General features: G+C 39.3%; 1 protein-coding gene across 8 annotated transcripts in view; it reads right to left on the minus strand.

Annotated features, from left to right (window-relative positions):
- LOC140353147 (phospholipid-transporting ATPase IH-like) overlaps positions 1 to 19,524 on the minus strand; it is a 49,201-nt gene that overhangs the window by 22,064 nt on the left and 7,613 nt on the right. For all 8 annotated transcript variants that reach the window (XM_072437968.1, XM_072437886.1, XM_072438047.1 and 5 more), the window contains exons 2-12: positions 11,679 to 11,801; positions 10,818 to 10,907; positions 10,647 to 10,727; positions 10,363 to 10,470; positions 9,656 to 9,784; positions 8,953 to 9,056; positions 8,822 to 8,869; positions 7,686 to 7,750; positions 4,673 to 4,754; positions 3,004 to 3,154; positions 977 to 1,174 (exon numbers count right to left, since the gene is read on the minus strand). In XM_072437968.1, coding sequence (XP_072294069.1) covers positions 977 to 1,174; positions 3,004 to 3,154; positions 4,673 to 4,754; positions 7,686 to 7,750; positions 8,822 to 8,869; positions 8,953 to 9,056; positions 9,656 to 9,784; positions 10,363 to 10,470; positions 10,647 to 10,727; positions 10,818 to 10,907; positions 11,679 to 11,801 — 1,179 coding nt within the window. The remainder of the gene's footprint in view (positions 1 to 976; positions 1,175 to 3,003; positions 3,155 to 4,672; positions 4,755 to 7,685; positions 7,751 to 8,821; positions 8,870 to 8,952; positions 9,057 to 9,655; positions 9,785 to 10,362; positions 10,471 to 10,646; positions 10,728 to 10,817; positions 10,908 to 11,678; positions 11,802 to 19,524) is intronic.

The following is a 19,524-nucleotide window of genomic DNA, read 5'->3' on the forward strand; positions in this document are numbered from 1 at the left end:
GAGGGTTCAGCAAGGGGGGAGGTGGGGGAGGGTCTAGCAGGGGGGAGGTGGGGGAGGACCAGGCGCTCAAATGACTTCATGGCTACAGGCGTCAGCTCCACAGGTCTGTAGTCATTAAGTCCAGTAATCCGGGACTTCTTGGGGACAGGGACAATGATGGAAGACTTGAAGCAGGCTGGGACCTGGCATGACTCCAGGGAGGTTTTAAAAATGCCAGTAAAGACGGGGGCCAGCTCGCCGGGACTTTAATAAACTGTCTGTTCTTTGATCGCTTGGCTGAGATTCCCCCAATGTTAAAATGGGGGAATCAGGATGATACACAAGGAGTCTGGGAAGGTTCTCTCCACACTCAGAACCTGGTCCGCGAGCACGCGCTCCGCCTCCTGCACGCTCGCGCTCGGCCGGATGTAAACAGCAGCCAGGTTGAACGAGGCCAACTTGCGCGCCAATGCAGATTCCACCAGTACACTCCCAAGGTTCTTAGCTGTTCTACTCAGCTCCTGTTGCACTGTGTACACAGACACTGCATTCACTGCAATGATCCATTGATCATTCATGTGCATCCAGCAGTGAGCCAATGCATGGTTTAACAGCTGTAATTTTGATGATCTGATTTTAGAGAGAGAGAGAAGTTAAGCCAAACAAGAAATTATCTGACTATCTTTGACTACAGAAAGCTTTTTTTGTGTCATGTTTTAGTAATTTGGAGCCTGGTGCAGGGCATTAGGGTTAATTTGTTACAGGCAGGCTAGTTTATTCCTTTGATCTGATTTAGGAAAATATGTTTTTTCATAAAATACATTTCAGCAAATTTATAATTGATTGAAGACTTTTTCTCACTTAGACCATTTATTTTTCCGTATTAGAAATGTACCAAAATATACTGAACTGATGCGTCCCAAAACTGAAACCAAACCAAATAAGCATAGCACCTAGCATTTTGATACACCACTAAGTAGCAGTAGCAGTAGAGTACCTGTCCGAGTTCTTCATTGAGGTCAGAGGTATTGACCACAGCCCTCTCTCCGAGCTCGGGGTCAAACATCTCATCGTCCCACATGAGAAAATATGAGCCCAGAAACTTCTGCATCTCCACGGTAACGTACATGGAAACGGGGATGATGTAATTAAACAACACCATGAAGGCCAGGAAGTCTGTGAACGCTCGGATTATCTGCAAGACAAACAGTTATGCATTTATTAGGCTTCTTAAATGAAAAATAGCCTTTTATGAACTTTTAACCATATTACGTATACCTCTCCCCTCTTTTCAATAAACCATTCGAAGATGTATTTAGAGTGATTCATGCATATTTAAAGTACCAGTAATATTTATTCTACTGTGGACAAGACTTCATTGCCCACTTCTCTTTACCTACTTTGTTCCGTAATTTTATTTTCTTAAACGGTGATGCACGTGGGATTTGGCAGCTCTCCAAAGGTGACATGACGTAAAGGGGCGGGCCCAAATCAACGTGGCAATTTTCAACCAGACTTGATTATAAAACTTGTTGTTTTAGATCAATATTAGGGTTTAGGATGTCCAAAATACAACATATTGATCCACGGGCAGCGTAGATTAGAACTATATAGAAGACAAAAGCACAACAAGTCTTCTTTCCATTACTTTTGGATCTGTATTTTAAAAGTGTTAGTCCAAATAATAACTCCACTTTGATTTGGTTCATTTATTTCGTGAACACCACGTTCAGGTTAGCTGCACAACAACGTCTCCCTCGGTCCCACCCAGACACGTATAACAGGTAAACAGAACAGTATCGCCCCCTAGCTGTCAGGCATGAGACGTGAAACTTAGAGAAGTGAAACTTAAGAAACTAACAAAAAGTAGGGTGTCAATGTGAACCCTCACTACAACGATCTACAGGAGATAATTTGCTACAAGCTCAGCTCCCCCGAGAGGAAACAGCCTCGCGGTGATTCAGGGACCGGTGAAGGGAAAGTTTTAGCGCTGAATAAGTTTGCTCTGTCTGACTGCCGTTCAGATACAGAAAGTTGTTTGCAGCATGCTAACACATAGCCAAGTGGCTACAGACTTTTTTACTTCACGCAGGTGTGCTGTTGATTATCGATTGCTTTCATGGTCTCCAAGAAATTATAATCAATAGCAATGTGAAAAATAAGACATGAGATTGTAAATGCTCGCAATCTGAGGTGCATGTCCAACCATTGAGGTGGTTACGTAGCTTCAATATAGCGCTTTTACAAAAAGAAAAACATGTGTTCTCCAAAGAAGCGTTACATCAGCATTTTGCAGGAGCCACAATCCACACTGCAGTGATGAAAAGTATTGTGGTGGGTATAATAGTATTTCTTTTTTTTCTTTCTTTATAGTACTTAAATAGGCCGTGGCTGGAGACCGCGGCGCGGTCAAATTGCCGCGCAGTTTCAGGGACCGCGGCATTTCCCTTATAGCCCGTTATAGCCTCATGCCTAACCTTAACCTTAACCTTAACCCTAACCTTAACCTTAACCTTAACCCTAACCTTAACCCGGCGCGGTCTAAAACAGCGCTAAAACGCGGTCAAATAGCGGCGCAGTTTCAGGAGCCGCGGCGCGCGGCCGGCACAAAAATAACATGGCAGTTTCGGCCGCGCGCCGCGGCTCTGCAGACACTCCCATTTAAATATTCTACTACTACTATACTATATTGAACAAAGAGTAAAAGTTTATGCTTTCTTCAAAGTCTTTTGACTATAAAGTAGTATGCTGTTAACACTAGGGGATACGATTTCAAACAGCAGTATTAAAAGGCTACTGTATTCTATTTCTAGGCCTGCTATGAAAAGACTATAGACACCCATCACTTTCTTATACACACTAATGTCCAAATGCTGTGGTGATCCCAATCTGGTGTGATTATGGATTATTTGTTTTAGGGTTATGTTTTTGCTGTATGTAAAACAAAAAAGGCACATCAAACTCTATAGTATGTCCAATCTGCATACCTTTTAAATAAATAAAATGATAAAGAACATGTCTTACGATGTGCCTCTCCCTCTCTGCCTCCGTGCGCTTGTTGTACCATGGCTCATCTCTGTTCGCGTCGGCCTGCCACACGTACTTCAGTAATGTGTTCACAAAAGCTTTACCAATCAGAATGAACAGGTACACCACAAGGTAGGAGTTCATCGACCTGCAGGGGTGACAACAACAGCAAGGATTAGGGATACAAGAGGAGGGGAGGGCATCTGACATTGTTAGGTTTGTACAACCTTTTCCCTATTTTTGTATTCATATTTCTCCCGCTCTGTTTCTTAGATCAGTTCTTTATATTTTTGGTAATAGTATTTTTTGTAGTTTGCTTTTTCGCAGCTTTCTTTTTGCGTGCCCTGGAGCCTTTAAATGAAGCCCCCGTCCCATCTCACTCATCAGAGCGCGCACCTACCACGCTCCGTACCGCTGCCCCCTGCTGGCTCGCATGGGTATGTAGCCTTTTGTTAGCTTTAGCACTTTGTTTGGCCTGGTGGGACCGGTAGTCCTATTTCCGTTCTCCTCTTGAGGTTTAGCTAGGTTTTTTGGAACTTTCGAAATTAGAGGTGTCGACACCGGCTCCTACGGCCCTGTACAGGGCTGGCCCGGTGTTGCCCCCGTTTGTTCGGTTTGGATGGCCCACCAGGTCCATCTTTCAGTTGTTCTTTTTTTGGGCATGGGGTTCTTTTTGTAAGTGTTCCTTCTTTCTCTTTATTAACTCCTGATTCAATAAAATAAGAACGTGAAACCAGAAGTTAAAATAAAATCTTTGATCTTATACTTGGTCTTCTGTGTCCTTTATTAATGTTTGCCTTGTTTTTGGTCAGGCCTACACAGATATGTGGTTTGAAGTGATGTATCCATAAATATTAGGGGCGGGAATTGATTAAAAAAAATATATATATATTAAAAACAGACCCTCACTAATCGCAATTTTTCTGAATTAAATTGAAAATTTAGACATTGAGTGCTGCTTGGTGGTGAGCAACCCACAACATCGGGAGTTCGAATCCGGCTCCCCATTCTCAACCTGATTTTCCTACAACATGCTGCTCTGCCTGTGAAAATTAAATCACAATGGATGATTCACTGTGGGGCCTTTAACAGAGGCTCGTCTCCTCTGTGTTGCTGGTCAGAAGGACAGAGACACAGGTGCTTCTGTGGACGTTACAACGCAATAACCACAGGGTGCACAAAGGGAGGAGGGTCCAATGAATTAATGCATTGTGTAATATAATGCAATTAAAAGGAAAAACTTTATGCATTGCGTTAACGCGATCATTTTAAAGGGCCTAATAAACACATTTTTTAGGATCTCAAAGTTATTCAGAAGATATTTTAAAAATGTTTCAGGAATGTGATAAAATGTGTGCTGTATCACTGTATTGTTCTGGATAGTTTTAATTATAGGCAATATACTCAATATTCTAATTTCTCCAAAACAACTATTGTGATACTATCCATTTTATATATATATATATATATATATATATATATATATATATATATATATATATATATATATATATATATATATATATATACACACACACACAGTATAGATGACAAAAGACTTGCTATGAATCTTATACATGAAATTATTGAAGAAATGTAATAATTGTCCTTATTTGGCAACAAATGTGATGTCCTTCTTAAGGTCGCAATACAAATTGAAACTCACTTTTCAACAGCGGACCTCTTCTGAGACTTGGACTGATAATTCAGAGCCATTTTGGTCTCCATTCCCGTGTAGATCACCACAGCTGAAATCACAAAAAACAGATTTAACATTCATAACTTTCTTTTCTGAGCATGCGCTTGGAGTGTATGGTCACATTCTGAGGAGTTAACCGTCTCCTCGTCGATTGTACATCTCAAGACATAAACTCTCCCAATTTGGTATACTTGATTATTTTGAAGTTTGCAGAGTAGAATTATGGATACGATGGCATGGACTTGATTGCAGAGTGTCCTTTTTATTGGAGCCGACTCGAATGCAAAAGCTGGCACCACAATCGCTTGTCCACAATATTATTTGATATTATTGGTCCATACAATGCAGTTACTTTCCAGCCACTTACCACTATTTTAGCTCATTGGGACACTTTGATACTTTCACACTTTGTTACTTTACCCGTTTCCATAACTGGGAGAACTATGGGTGCAGAGGTCAGCAATAGCACCCCCTGCTGAACGGTAGGGAACGTCAAAGATACTCATTGGTTGCTGGTTTTGCTGAGCAAAACTAGATACATTCTAACAGATAAGATAAGCTAAATACTTTCTAAAACTACATTTCATTTGTATTCCAATAAACTGGTAATTTTACTTTCAATTGTTTCCGCAGTAAAATATGTGCCTTAAGGTTAAACTCAGGGAAAACTAAACCCAGAATGGCATGTTCTGATGTGGTGTGCCTCAGTGGTTTCAGCTCGTCTCTTCCTCTCCTCCATGGTCACACTTCTCTGTATTTAACCTTATATAAGATATTGCAAAGGAAATATAACGCAGTAGAAGCGAGAAAATGTTCAGCACTATTATGTTACATAATAGTGCTGAACATTTTCTCGCTTCTACTGCGTATAAATTATGTATACATAATTTATGTATGCATATATATTGTATGTATACATATATATATATATATATATATATATATATATATATATATATATATATATATATATATATATATATTTTAGTATGAATATTATAATTGCTTTATTTGAGTTTTGTTCAAGTTCTGTGGAACTATGTAGAACTAAATAGTTTGCGTTTCAACCCGTCAAAGTGACTAGCTGCCTTTAGAATTTCACAGCTTGTGGCAAGTAAAATTAATGCACCGTAGGTCAAGCCTATATGAAACATGAATCTTCCTGATAGACCATGTATTAGAATATTTAATTTAAAAGCATTTATAGACTAATCTTGCCAGCAAGACTAATTCTGTTCACACCGTGGCGTCAGGGCGTCGAGTTTATAATCAAACTGTGCAGGTGAGTGTAACAGTAGGTTTAGCGCGTTTTGCATTGGTAGAATTAACGTTTCTAAGTGTGCACCCTTAGACACGGCAAAACGCACTGGAGAAAATGTAGTAAACGGGTTTAAAATGTAGATTTGCAATATAAAGGCGCGCAACAGACAGGGGAACAGGCACACGCGCTCTCGCCAGGACCGCGCACAGGGACGGAGCGGCTCAGTCACAGACTCCCGCAGGATTTTGACAAAAAATTGTTTCACGCGCTCTTATCTTTTGACTTAATACCGCTTTTTATATTTCATTTAATGCTATTTTGCGTTGTCGGTGGTACTTCAAAAATTTTATAATAATTTATTTTTTATATTGTAGAAATCAATCATCTAAGTGCGGCGAATCCGTAAACCAAGTAATAAAATAACTACGGCCTAACTTGACCTGTAAACCTCTGGTTAAAGAGTTTTGATTTGTCTGTGACTGCAGCTAGAATGATATTGAGGAGTTTCATTTATTTATATGACAAACAAGTTAAAAGCAGGTGAAACAACAGCAGCACATCGGCTGTATGCTAGCATCGCTTCATGTCATTGGCTCCAGGATAAACCCACACTCCTGTACGGGGTAAGTTTAAGATTTTTACAGCATTTTGCACTAAATATACTTTTCAAATGAGTATCTTGAAGCAAACTGCAGAGAACTCTGAAATGTTTTGAAAGAAGCCAACACAGCGCTGGACAGTGTTGCTGAACGCGTTCATTGAACGAAAGTTCATGAACGCGTTCATAATTTTGGTGAAGGTGAACTGAACGAACGATAATATGAACGTGTTCATTCTGGTGTCTGACACGTTCGTTCTTTTTAATTTCGTTCAATAAGGTGTTAGATTTCTAGAGACTTCCAGGAAAAAACACACCGTTATGTTGCCCAAAAAGAGCCTGGCAAGTGTGAGAGCTCCAGAGTTGTAGCGCAGACAGATTTCGCGTGTCGCACCGCACTGCGCATGCGCATCAAAACAAAAAGCAGCATGGACGCGACAGCACCAAAACAGCAGGAGTCGCCCTACGACCGGTTACGCGAGTTTTATGATAAGGTCGGTGAGGATGGGAACAATCTGCATTTCTGTGCAAACTTTGCCTCTGGGGAAGTCTGTCCCTTCAATGTGAATGTGGTTACCCACTGGTTGGATAAGGATTCAAAATTGGATATGAAGATGAAATCTGACACATAGTTTCAGCATTAAACTAATAAAATAATTGCTGCCTGTGGTAATAATTTAGAAACATAGCATAATGTTGAAAAAAAGAACTGAACTGAGTTCATTTTTTGGAGCTGTGAACTTAGTTCAAAATTATGAATTATGAACTATGAACTGAACTAGTTCATTTTAAAATGTGTGAACTATGAACTGAACTAGTTCATGTAGAAAGTGAACTTTCCCAACACTGGCGCTGGGGCTCGCGTCTCGCATTTAACGAAGTCCTGAATCGACAGCTTCCCATGCGTCACGGAGGAGAACCGGCAGGACACAGCAGCAGTCTGTCCTGCAAATGTGTCTCTGTAGAGGAGGGAGAGGCAGCAGCCAGTGGCTCGGTGTGCACGTTATTGCTGACATTAATTATTAATAGTCAACTCTCAGTTACGCATTTTTTGCAATCGTCGGGTGTAATAATTAAAATCATTTGCACAGCCCTAAAACAAGATATTTATTTTTCCATACCATATATGTATTTTGTGTTCTTGAGAGTAGCTCCTCTCAGCAGCAGGTTTTCTGATCCCAATGGTCTGGAAGAAATATACAAAATCATGATTTTTAATTAGGTTGAGTGAGTGACAATTTCTAATACGCTTGTGGAAAAGTCAAAATTGAATGGTGGCAATTACTTTTAACTGTCCAAATACATATTTGTTGACTTGGTTTATGGTTAATATCTCTGTAATTACTGAGCCTATCTATATGTGTTCGGCATCTTCTCTGTCAAAATAAATGGAATTATTTTTCACTTTATCAATAAAAATGGTGACCTTATTCAAACAAACAAACAAACAAACACATTGAGCCATATTTTGACAGCTGATGTGTCAAGAACCAGCTGCGAGAACTGACCAACAAAGGCGTCATTTTCTTCTTACAGCACGAGGAGCACTAACAAACTTGTTTCTTATGAAGTATGAACTGGCCTTAATGCGGGTCATGAACAAGCATGCGTGGTTGATTTGCCGGTGTGTGTTTAGCGAGTTCCTTAAGTGTACAGTAAAAAATGACGACAGAGAAAGACTGTTCGACCTGGCTCAGAAGAGACGGAAATCTGCAGAGACGACGCAAATAAACATACGCGTAGCAGCTTCCGCACAGGGTTTGATGGTAGGCGGCGTCTTGGAAACAACAGGAGAGTGGGGGGTGAGTGTGCGCATGCACATTTTTAAAAAAAAAGGGACACAGTCGCGTGAGTTCTCAAATCAGCAAAAAATCCTCAATTATTCCTTTAAATAAACAATGCTCCAAGGCTGCATTTTATTTTTTATTAATTTAAACATTTTGGCAACAAATTGAAAAATGGAAAATCAAACAACGTTATTGCTCATCAGTCATTGGATCAAATACTATCACCATGTACTGGCACCATCCCACTCCAGCCTCCATCCAAGTACAGCCTCTTTACACTAACCATATGGTCGGGAAGGTAGCAAAATCGCGCCCTGGCACTGCCCCTTGGAAAAGACTCACGTTAACGCTACCTCCAGGGGAAAAATACGGTCCGAGATTAATATGGTCCACACTTACCAATCTCCTTACTAAACAGGTAAGGTTCAACATTTGACATTTTATTAATTTACATTGCCGTCAGTAGTTACCTAGCCACTGGTTCGTTGTTCATGTAAATGTTGATGCGACCCACAAATCTAGAAAAGATAAGAAGAAAAATATTACGAGGACTAGATTTTTTTTATTTTTTATTTAGTATTTGTTAAAAGTTGATCTGTACTTGTAGAGGTCGGGCTGCGGCTGCTCGCACTCAATGGTAGCGTGGATAGAGTCCACCTCCTCCTCTGTACTGTAGGCTTTAGTGTCCTGCACAGCGTAGTACGTCTGAGAGAGAAAGAGAAGTTCAAAAGGTTCAGATGAGAAAATCAAGAATGCACAATTTTTTCATCAAGAAGGAAACAGCTCAAAAACTGTGCTGATGTATAATAATAATCATTTAATAAAGTTATTTTATTTTATTTGAAAATCATGTGTTGCCCGGTGGTCGAGTGGTTAAGGCACAGCACACATATGCCAGACTATGTCCTCCCTTCTCACTCATCCCCCATTTCACGCCTTCTTTCCTGTATAATAAAGCCTACGGGCCAAAAATCTTTAAAATAAATTAAATTCATCGTCTTGTTTTTTTTTTCTTTTTACCTTATGGTTGATCTCAAAACGTAAGATGTAATTACAGAGCAAGTAATAGTATTTGAAGTAGTAGTTGAAGTTGTCGTATTTTTTTTACTATTTTTATTTATTAAATCGTTTGGTTACAATGCGCACTACAACCAAAAACAAGTCAAGAGAAGAAATATTAAATCAATATTTGTTATTTGACAAGATGGGCCTCCTCCCAACTCTCAAATATGTTATGACATTTATCAACATTGTAGAACATTAGTAGCAGTAGAAAGTAGTAGTAGTTTATTTAATATTAGTACCTTGTGGCTGCTCTCGCCGTCTAAACTGGCTGTAGTAACGAAACAGGTTCCATCTGTTCTGGAGGAAGACAGCAGGATCAGGTCACAGGGAAATGTCTCGTCCTCCTTCACAAACACCACATCTCCAACCTGCAACACACAAGAGTAAAACGTTACTTAATCTGCTGTTTTCTGTAAGAACTTAATGTCCCTGTGTCTCTGGGGTCTTATTCTGTGCTGTTCACAAAGTTGTACACACACTGTAGTTTAGACCTCTACAAACATAAAGTCAGCTGGTTTTCGGATTTCCACCTGCTCCTGGACGGGTACAATGTCGTACCATCACAACAAAGAGCCACTTAACTGAACCAGCCTGACGTCCCCAACTATGGCGAGCTGCAGATCCTGAGAGCGAGTGGGACTTTTTTCTAAAGATTTTACCAAACTGGCTATGCAGCTGAATCCTACGAGTATCACACACACAAAAACGCAGAAGCAAGTAAGCCAAGAGCATTGGGCGTGTCTGGGGGGTCCCGGTGAGTAAAAGAGAAGTGAAAACAATTAAAACGTTGTTGAAAGTTGCTTTTGCGTTAACGCTTTAAGGCTCCTGGGGATGTGCACTGTGAAACATCAAAATTGGTCATATGAAATTGCAATTCTAATCTTAATAGTAGTAGTATTAATAGTAATAGTGGTATAGTATTAGTAGTATGAAATATAAACGTGACCGTGAGTTTTCGGCTTTGTTTGCAGATCACTTTTCCGTTGTGCACCACGTGAACCGGACACTGGTTTATGGAGTTATCAGCTTTGTGTCTCAGCCAGTCCTCGTAGCCCTAAAACAAGCACAAAAACACACTTACATTAGAAAACATTTAGGGCAAAACCAGGGACTAACCAGACATAACTAGGACTAAACCACGCCTTAACTAAGAGTAAACCAAAACTAAACCAGATCTAGACTAAATGTATATGAAGTATAATATTTTCCTTCTGTAGAGTGTAACTGAACCTGTTTGATGGCGGTGACGGTGATGACGAAGAACAGAGGCAGTCCACTGGTCACTGGGCTGGTCGGAGTGTCGATTATTAACTATTGAAACAATAAACATACACATTTACTGTAAGAATTCAAGTTCAAATGTATTTACTGTGCATTCCCCTGTGTGTCTACCACCCTCACCTGAACTAAGAAGATGATGAGGAAGTAGAAGTTGGCGACTCGTCTGAATTGTTCAAACATGTTTTTGGGGATGAAGTTCCAGAAGGTGTACTGGACAAAAACACATCTTGACATTAAAATCACTGTTAAAAGGCTCAATTCTCCAGCATCCACAAACTTTTCTGCCTGACACTACATGCAGCAGCCAATCAGGGCTCTGGCTCCACTCTGTGACCCGTATCACGGGGCTGAGGCTAGGTATCGGGGCTCAGAGTCGGAGAGGCTGCAAGAATAGTGCTCTAGCGCATAGTTTAGTTCGTTTATGTGTTAAGTTTAGTTAGGCAGCGAACACTCGTTTGGGATTGTGTTCTGCTGTCGAGTGTTGTGTGCGTACGTGATCAATGCACAAGTAGAGTATTTGTGTTCCAGAGACTTGCTGTGTGCCGTCATCAGATATCAGTATTACTGTGGGTATTATTATTATTAGAGGTGGGGATTTATGTTATCATTTGAGATGTTCTTGTGTACAACCGTGTTGTTGGAGTTGCTCTCTGTAGTAGCTGGAGTAGCTGTGTGTTGAATGCAGCGCACTCTGTGCTCAGGTTACTGTCACGCCGTCTCTTTAAGAGAGCACAGTCTCCGAGGATGACCATGACAACCTCAGCCAAGCCAGTCATGTTTGCCATTCACATATTCTTTTGGGTTCTTTGATAGTTCAAGATGTATAATAATATGGTATTTTGGTTGTAGATATATATATATATATATATATATATATATATATATATATAGTGGATATCACCTCACGAGAATAAAGATGGCACCTCTAGTGTTTCTTTTAATCATCCATTTAAAGCTCCTATAAGGACTATTTTCTCGTACCTTTGATGAGGTGACCCTGTTGTCTGGAAACCTCTGCTGAATGAAGGCTTCAGTTCCAGGTGGTGGTTCTTTGTGTCCGATGTAAATGGTTCGGCTGTCCACCCAATTCTCCTCCCCCACGCACTGGAAATAAGAACATAAAAGACATTACTTCAGCACTGTCTTTTACTGCAGTACTTCTATATTAACCATGTACTGAAGGAACCTTGCTATGTCTCCCTAAAAGTATTTCAAACTTTATTTTTTCCATTTCTGAATTATGGAAGTTGTATTTCGTAATTTGCGCACCTTTTTTTTATAGTTTTGGCCGGGGTGCGACTTATACTTATATACTTGTACTCCGGAGCAACTTATGTGATATTATTTGTTATTTTCACACTTGCAACCGCATTTCATACTCCAGTGCAACTTATATGTTTTTTTCTTCTCTATTATGCATTTTTTGGCTGGTGCAATTTATACTCCGGTGCGACTTATAGTCCGGAAAATACGGTACAAAAATGGCACAGCTTTATAACTGCTTTTTCAGAAGTGAAACAGGGTGGACCCGACCGCCCTCCCACAGTCGACATGCTCTCACAAAGACTAACAGAGATGCTTACAGCTCCATCTTCCGGGATTACAATTGATCAAATGTTATTGTTAGTTGTAGACAGAACACGGCAGCCTACTCTATTGGCTTTTTGTCCGTCCCTCGGATTCGTAAGTGTCCAGTCTCATAATAACATGTACAGTATCAGTCTCACACCTTTACAGCAAGTTTACAGCAGGTGTAGGGCTGACATGGAAGTGAATGAGTAACAGGCTTTTTATGAATGAAAGGGTGCGTTTCCACGGTAACACAGACCCAGTTCACATGACCCTCTAAGGAATCTTACTCACAAAAACTGATAACACCGTTGAATGGTTTACTATGGCTGGCTGTCTGTCTGCTCAGGGACGGACCAATGTTTTTGTTTAAACCAAGATTGAAACAGAAATAAATCAGGACTAAACGAAGACTAAAGCAGCACTAAGACAGGACTAAAGCTGGACGAAACCAAGACTAAGCCAGGAATAAAGAAGCTCCTGTGGTCCTCTTCCTTTCACGTTCTGGAGTCCACACTTCGCCCACTCGTTTAACACGATCTGAATCCTGCTCCGCCTCAACATCAGAGTACTAAATGCAACACTCAATCAATCATCAAGAAATAAGAAACTCAAAAACATGTATACAGCGTATTTACTAAAACTGCAGCAACTTAGGTGGGCCATTATAAAAGTCTCAGAAAGTAAATGTGTGACTATATTTGGCTGGGTAGTATGGGCAGTATGCTTCGTTGTTTGTGTTTGATGTCATTGTGTTGTGTTTATGTGACGAGCTGCTGTTTCAATGAAAGACAAATTTTGGATCTTGGATCTGACAACAAAAAAATTGTTGTCCATTTGTTTTCTCCGTCCTATATCAAACAGCATAACAATAAGAACAATGGAAAGTAAAAACAATTATTTTATTGTGATTATTTCTGTTTTGTTACAAGTAGACTGGAAATCACCGTTTCTACTCATTTAGACTGCGGACTTCAATTGATTGTGTGTTGTAAATTTAGGCATGTACTTTCTGTTTGGCATAGATACGGAAAGAAAGCTCCAATTATTAAGTTCATAGCTGCAGGTCACAGTTCATATGAGGATATTAATAGATCATTTATTCACTTCTATGCTGGCCTAATTGTGCCAGGGCCAAAACAATGACCTGACTCATTGAAACAGCGTGAGATGCGGGGGGCAAGGAGGGAACAGCAGATGCAGTGAGTGACAAGCGGACATGTTGGGATGGTGAGGAGCAGCCACGAGGAGGGAGGGCAAGTACCGTATTTTCCGGACTATACGTCGCACAAGCCAAAAAATGTATAATAGAGAAGAAAAAAAATATAAGTCGCACTGGAGTATAAGTCGCATTTTTGGGGGAAATGTATCTGATAAAATCCAAGACCAAGAACAGACATTTCATAAAATGCAATTTAAAATAATTACAGATTAAACATGATGAATAGGTGTACGTATGCTATGGTAACACCTTCAGCTACATGATGGATACACTGAGGAAGTGTGAGGAGTGGACATGGAGGTAGTACACACCTGCACTGCTCTCATCTGTATTATGTTGTTGTGCCCACCCTTGTTTATAGCTATAGAGAAATAAAATAATCACAACAATGCATGATCAAAAAGGAGCCAAAAACAATATTCATCATCATCATCATCATCATAACCATAATAATAATAATAATCATAGCACTGATATAGTTTAAATTTCCCCATGTGGGACAATAAAGGATTATCTATATATCAATAAATATAATGACATTTATTGATATCATTATATCAATAAATAAGTAAATTTGTAGCACATTCTTCCAAACTAAATTTCCATTTTTAAATCTTACAAATCGTTCACTTTTGTGTGATATGACCAAGAAATGTTTAAGCACATTTCTGATGGATTGTATAATAGTTTTCATATCTTAAATATTTCCCTCCCCTAATAGCATAACAGTGGTTTGGATATTTTTTATAGTGGACGAATTTAGATCTACAGTTGTCTTTTAATATTGATTTTATAATGTCGTTTCTAAATGTTCTTCAGACAGTAGCTAAATGAATAATGCAGATGATTAAATTTGGAAAACCACAAATGGAGCCCAACAAAGTCTTATGTAAGTTACAAGCTGTGACTTTGAGAAATCCTGACTCAGATCTGGAGAAGGGTCCAGTGAGGGCACCTGCTTCTGACAGGTTTATAAAGTCCCAAACCAATCATTCAGATTTATCATTGATTCAATATGATTTAAATGTATGTAAAAATATTGGGAATGTTTCTTCATTACGTAAAATGTTTATTTAGAGAACGTACTCAACAATATATTTAAGAAAAGATTTGTTTGCAGTAAGTCAGACGTGACACAAGTTCCCCATAGTGAAACTAGACATACTAAATACTTGCCAGGTCAGGAGGGTAAGTTCTATTGTTTTGATTTTAAACCAAGACTAAACTAGGACTAAAGCAGGACAAAAAGTACTAAACCCGACTATAAACCAGAGCTAAACCAAGACTTCGCCAGGTCTAAACCTGAAAAATGAAATGGATTAAGGCTGCGACTTGAACACGTAACAAATCAAAACTGGGACCAACTAATAATTACGGTAACTAAACCAAGCGATTTAACAGCGCACAAACCAGGACATATGTAAAAGCAATTTAATCCATTTGCTTTCATGCTATATGATAACAGTAAATACTCAATTTACATGAAGTGATGCCAATTCCAGGTGAGCTGTGATTGGGTTAGAGACAGACAGGTGCATTTATGTGTTTCTATATCCATCCTAAGTGTCCCATTTAAATTTGGAATCTCCAGTTACACGCGGCTCATATAGATGGAATAAAAGATGATTATGTAATAAACAGGAACATGATCCAGTCTGAGGACAATCTACGCTCATGGTTTTCATTGGTTCTGATCCAAATGGAGCTGAAATGCAATTATGTAAATGGACGCGAAACAAGTAACTCAAATTGTTAGAATTGATTTCAATTTCTCAGAAAGTCTTTTTTAAACTATGGAAATATTGACAATATAATCTAAATTAATAATTAAAAATAATCTTAATTTGAAATGATCAGATTCAGATAGAAGATGACACGCTTCTGTTCTTATTAGCTATAACCCCATTTTGTAATTTTGCACACCTTAGGGACACCAAGCTCAATATTAAGCATTTATCATAATATTCCTTTTTATTTTCCTATCATAATTAGTAATAAAAGTAGTACTATCATTAATAAAATAAACTAGGGAAAAGATGATGTACTTGAGTGTGTTCACAGAGAAATGGCTGCCCATTTGTTATCAGCCTCTACAACTAGGGCTGGGCAACTAATCGAAAGATCGACAGATCAAGATCGAGGCATGTGAAATCGTCAACTATTTGGGAGGTTTTTTTTTAAGAGGTCAGAGGTCAGACTTTGAAGAAAGACATTTCATTAGTACCGGTATTTCTGTTAAATGACACAGATTAAAAGTCTGTACTTTATGTTCATGAAAAGCCATTTTTACTTTGTTTTTGGATAGACCAAATGAAATCTAATAAAAAAACAATCGACAATGATCAATGAGAAGAAAAAAAAAACATATTGTCCAGCTCCATCTACAACCTCCAAACACTTCACAATCATTTTCACATTTAAAAAAAAGGTTGTTAATAAATATTCCTATTTTTGTTTGAGAAAATGTAACTTACCTGATCTATTTAAAAATGTTAATATAAATATTTTTAATAAATCATATTTTCTCTTTATCTCTTTAAAATTCACCAGAATATCACATAAACCCATGTCTTTCTCATGTCCTAGAGTAATATAATATACAATATCACCACATGTATAAACCAGGTTGCATCAAGTCAATCATATCCTCTGATTTAAAACATATTGAAAATACAGGCCTATTTTTACTGTGTTTACATAATCCTGCTCTAGTCCTGGTTTCTTTGTGATATTTTTAGACTGGGTTTCTCTGAGGACGATTAGGTGAGAGAAATGGAGAGTTCTGAAGAATAATGTAAAAGTACAGATTCAAGTTGAAACAAACAACTCCTACTTCAGGAAGGCTCCTCCCAATGGGCGGGTCTTACCACAGAACAGTATAAATATCGGAGTTCTCGATCTAAATTCTTTTATTGACAATGACTCTTGGATGAGAGTCGAAACGTCTATTTTTTCTAACTGAGTCCAGATGACTACAACTGAAGCTTTTTCTACTACAGATTCAAGAGTAAAAAAATCGACTGGAGTGAAAGTGTTGCATTACCCACTTTTAGAGTAAAAAAGTAAAAGTACACTGCCTGTCCAAAAAAAAAGTCATGACTTGGATTCAACTAAGCAAATACAGTAAAGTACAAGCTTCCTACAGGATAATTGCTAGATAAAGACATATAATTTGCATTTTTCTCAAATTTTTACGCTTTGGAGCTAATCTCACCACCTACACACGCTTTTTGCTCCAGTTCAGGTCCAGTACCCGTTTCACACCTGTGCAAACGCTTGGTAAATCTGGCCCCATGTGTGAACACATCTTGGCTGCACAAAGCCAGAAGCAGCAGCAGCAGCAGCAGAAATGTCTCTAATTCTTGTCCCGGTGTCTCTGTCTGTAGAAGCAGATATCTTTATTTGTTCTCCAGCCCAACACCAGATCCATCTGTGGAGCTATTGTTCTCCAGCGGTTTATCTTTACTGACCAGACTGACAACAAATTGTAAAGGACACTACGGCCATTAGGACAAGGCCATTTTTTTAAATCTCTGTATTCTACGTGACTCGCTAACCCTGTTCTAACATTGTTTCCTCCTCAAATTCATCCCCGTTTCATTCACACATGTTTAGTGTGTCTCCCTCTGCAGACCTCAAAGCATCATCAGGTGGTCACCCACAAGTGCTCCAGTGTAAACTTCATGCACCTTCACCAGTCTCAGATCAGATTATACCTTCACTATAACTAACAAGTGTAAGCAGCTATTGTTTTAGCCTCATTCACCCTGCTCCACTCCTTACTCATCAACTGCCCTGGTTTCACAGTTTTATTCTAAAGTGTTGAGTTCAATGGAGATTGAAAATAGTTATGTCTTGTTTATTGTGAAGAAAGTCAGAGGAACTGATGGACTTTCACAAAGAAAGAATCTCTCTCTGGTTTCATAGAATGAAAAGCTTGTTTTATTTGGTATCATGCAAAATATAAACATCAAGACCAAATAACTGCAGCAGGACTGAACCAGGACTGGAGCAGGGAATACGACTAAAACCAGGAGTCATGCAGGACTAAAGCAATACTGAACAAAAATAACTACCGTATTTTCCGGACTATAAGTCGCACCAGCCAAAAAAATGCATAATAGAGAAGAAAAAAACATATAGAAGTTGCACTGGAGTATTAAATACAGTTGCAAGTGTGAAAATAACAAATAATATTGCATACAAGTGGCTCCGCAGTATAAGTATAAATATAAGTATAAGTCGCACCCCGGCCAAAACTATGAAAAAAGTACGGTAATTAAATTCAAAACAATTTAGTTTTATAAAGCCCAAAATCACAAGAGCAGTTGCTTCACGGGGTTTTCCAAAACTGTTCATTTTGCTAGCAGTATGATAGAAAATTACACAATGAAACAGTCATTGGTCAGAAATAGAGAAGCAGATTAACCAATGTTCACAGGAATTAAGCAAATGGAAAGCTGTCCTTGATGACCTTGTTTAATCATGTATCAGAGTGTGAACTCTTGCCCTTTGGTTTGGGAACTATTCAAACCCATGTGAAGCACGGAAATGCCTCTAACCCATTACGTTTATCCTCGCTTTATTCGTCTCCCTCTCTTTTTTACAGTATGTATTTTTGTTTCTGTCCGTTCTATATGAAGCAGGTCAAACCCAGAACTAAAGCATGGATAGACCAGGACCAAATCTTGTGGAATGTGGGCTCCTTCTCTAAGGCTGAGCAGGAGCCATATTGTGTACCATTATGATATTTTGTTAAAGGTGGTATGGACGATTTTTTTCACCAAATTTTTTATCATATTTCCTAGTGGCGAGGATAAATCATTTGTCCTGCCACGTATCAATCATAAAACGCACCTACCGCTCACCTGCAGCCGCGTGCGGTTCGTGCCCACGTTTCCGCTCGCCTAAGCGCATGGATCTATCATAATATAGTTCCCTCAGTGTACGGGACAAAATGAAGACGGAGAAAGACAGTTCGAGCTGACGCAGAAGTGGACAGAAATCTATGGGAGACGAGAGATGCGATGCGCTCCGTTGCGCTAATAAACAAACGCACGTGTGTGTTGTATCAGTCCACACGGGGAGGGCGCATGCGCACTTCCGCCTGCGTTCTCAAATCGCCGAAAAATCGTCCATACCGCCTTTAAGACATATTCAAAGGAAAGATTGTTCGGCCCCAAACACATTCTGAGAAACCCCAGTCCCTAACCCCTCATAGAGAGGTCTCCAGATTCATAATGAAAAACTCCATTGTTCTGAGTGAGAGGAGCAGACGGATGTGACACCCAGATCTTTGTACTCAAGAACTCAAGCACTGAGACCAGATCATGTGATCTAAACTGCCTCATGTGACCTGCACCTGACCCCTTCAGTTCACAACAAGTAACAGCAAGCGTTAAACAATACAGACATTTTATATTTTATTTTTTTCTACACATTTATATAGCGCTTTTCTACCGTCAAGGCACTCAAAGCGCTTTACATCAAGGAACCAGTCACCCATTCACACACCAGATGTACGCCGACACAGCGGGGAGTCGAACTGCCAACCTTTGGTTCAGAAGACGAGCACTGAGCTACTGCCACAGACTAAAGAGTGGCAGGACCAGGACAGGACCAGGACCAGGACAGGACCAGGACAGGACCAGGACCAGGACAGGACCAGGACTAAACCAGCACTAAACCAGGACTAAACCAGGACTAAAGCAGGACTAAACCAGGACTAAAGCAGAACTAAACCAGGACTAAACCAGTACAAAAGAAAAAGGATCATGTCTAAAGTCTTATTGTTAATCGTGATTATTCAGGTCACAATATGATGAGATTAAAACATGTTTGTGATCCTTTTAAAAGCTTTTTTTCTTCTCCAATTTAAGATGCACTCAGAAAATTAAGTCCATTTATGTCATATTTACTTTACATTATCATTCAGATTTGATTTCATAAAACTGCTCAGACTAGAGCAGTGTTTTTTTTCAGTTGCAACCCCCATAATGACAACCACCAAAGTGTTAAAGTAGCCTTATTTCTATT

Source organism: Eucyclogobius newberryi, unplaced genomic scaffold (assembly GCF_026437365.1).
Source record: "Eucyclogobius newberryi isolate DKJ021-1_F unplaced genomic scaffold, fEucNew1.0.hap1 SCAF_1, whole genome shotgun sequence".
In the NCBI taxonomy this organism is placed as follows: domain Eukaryota; kingdom Metazoa; phylum Chordata; class Actinopteri; order Gobiiformes; family Gobiidae; genus Eucyclogobius; species Eucyclogobius newberryi.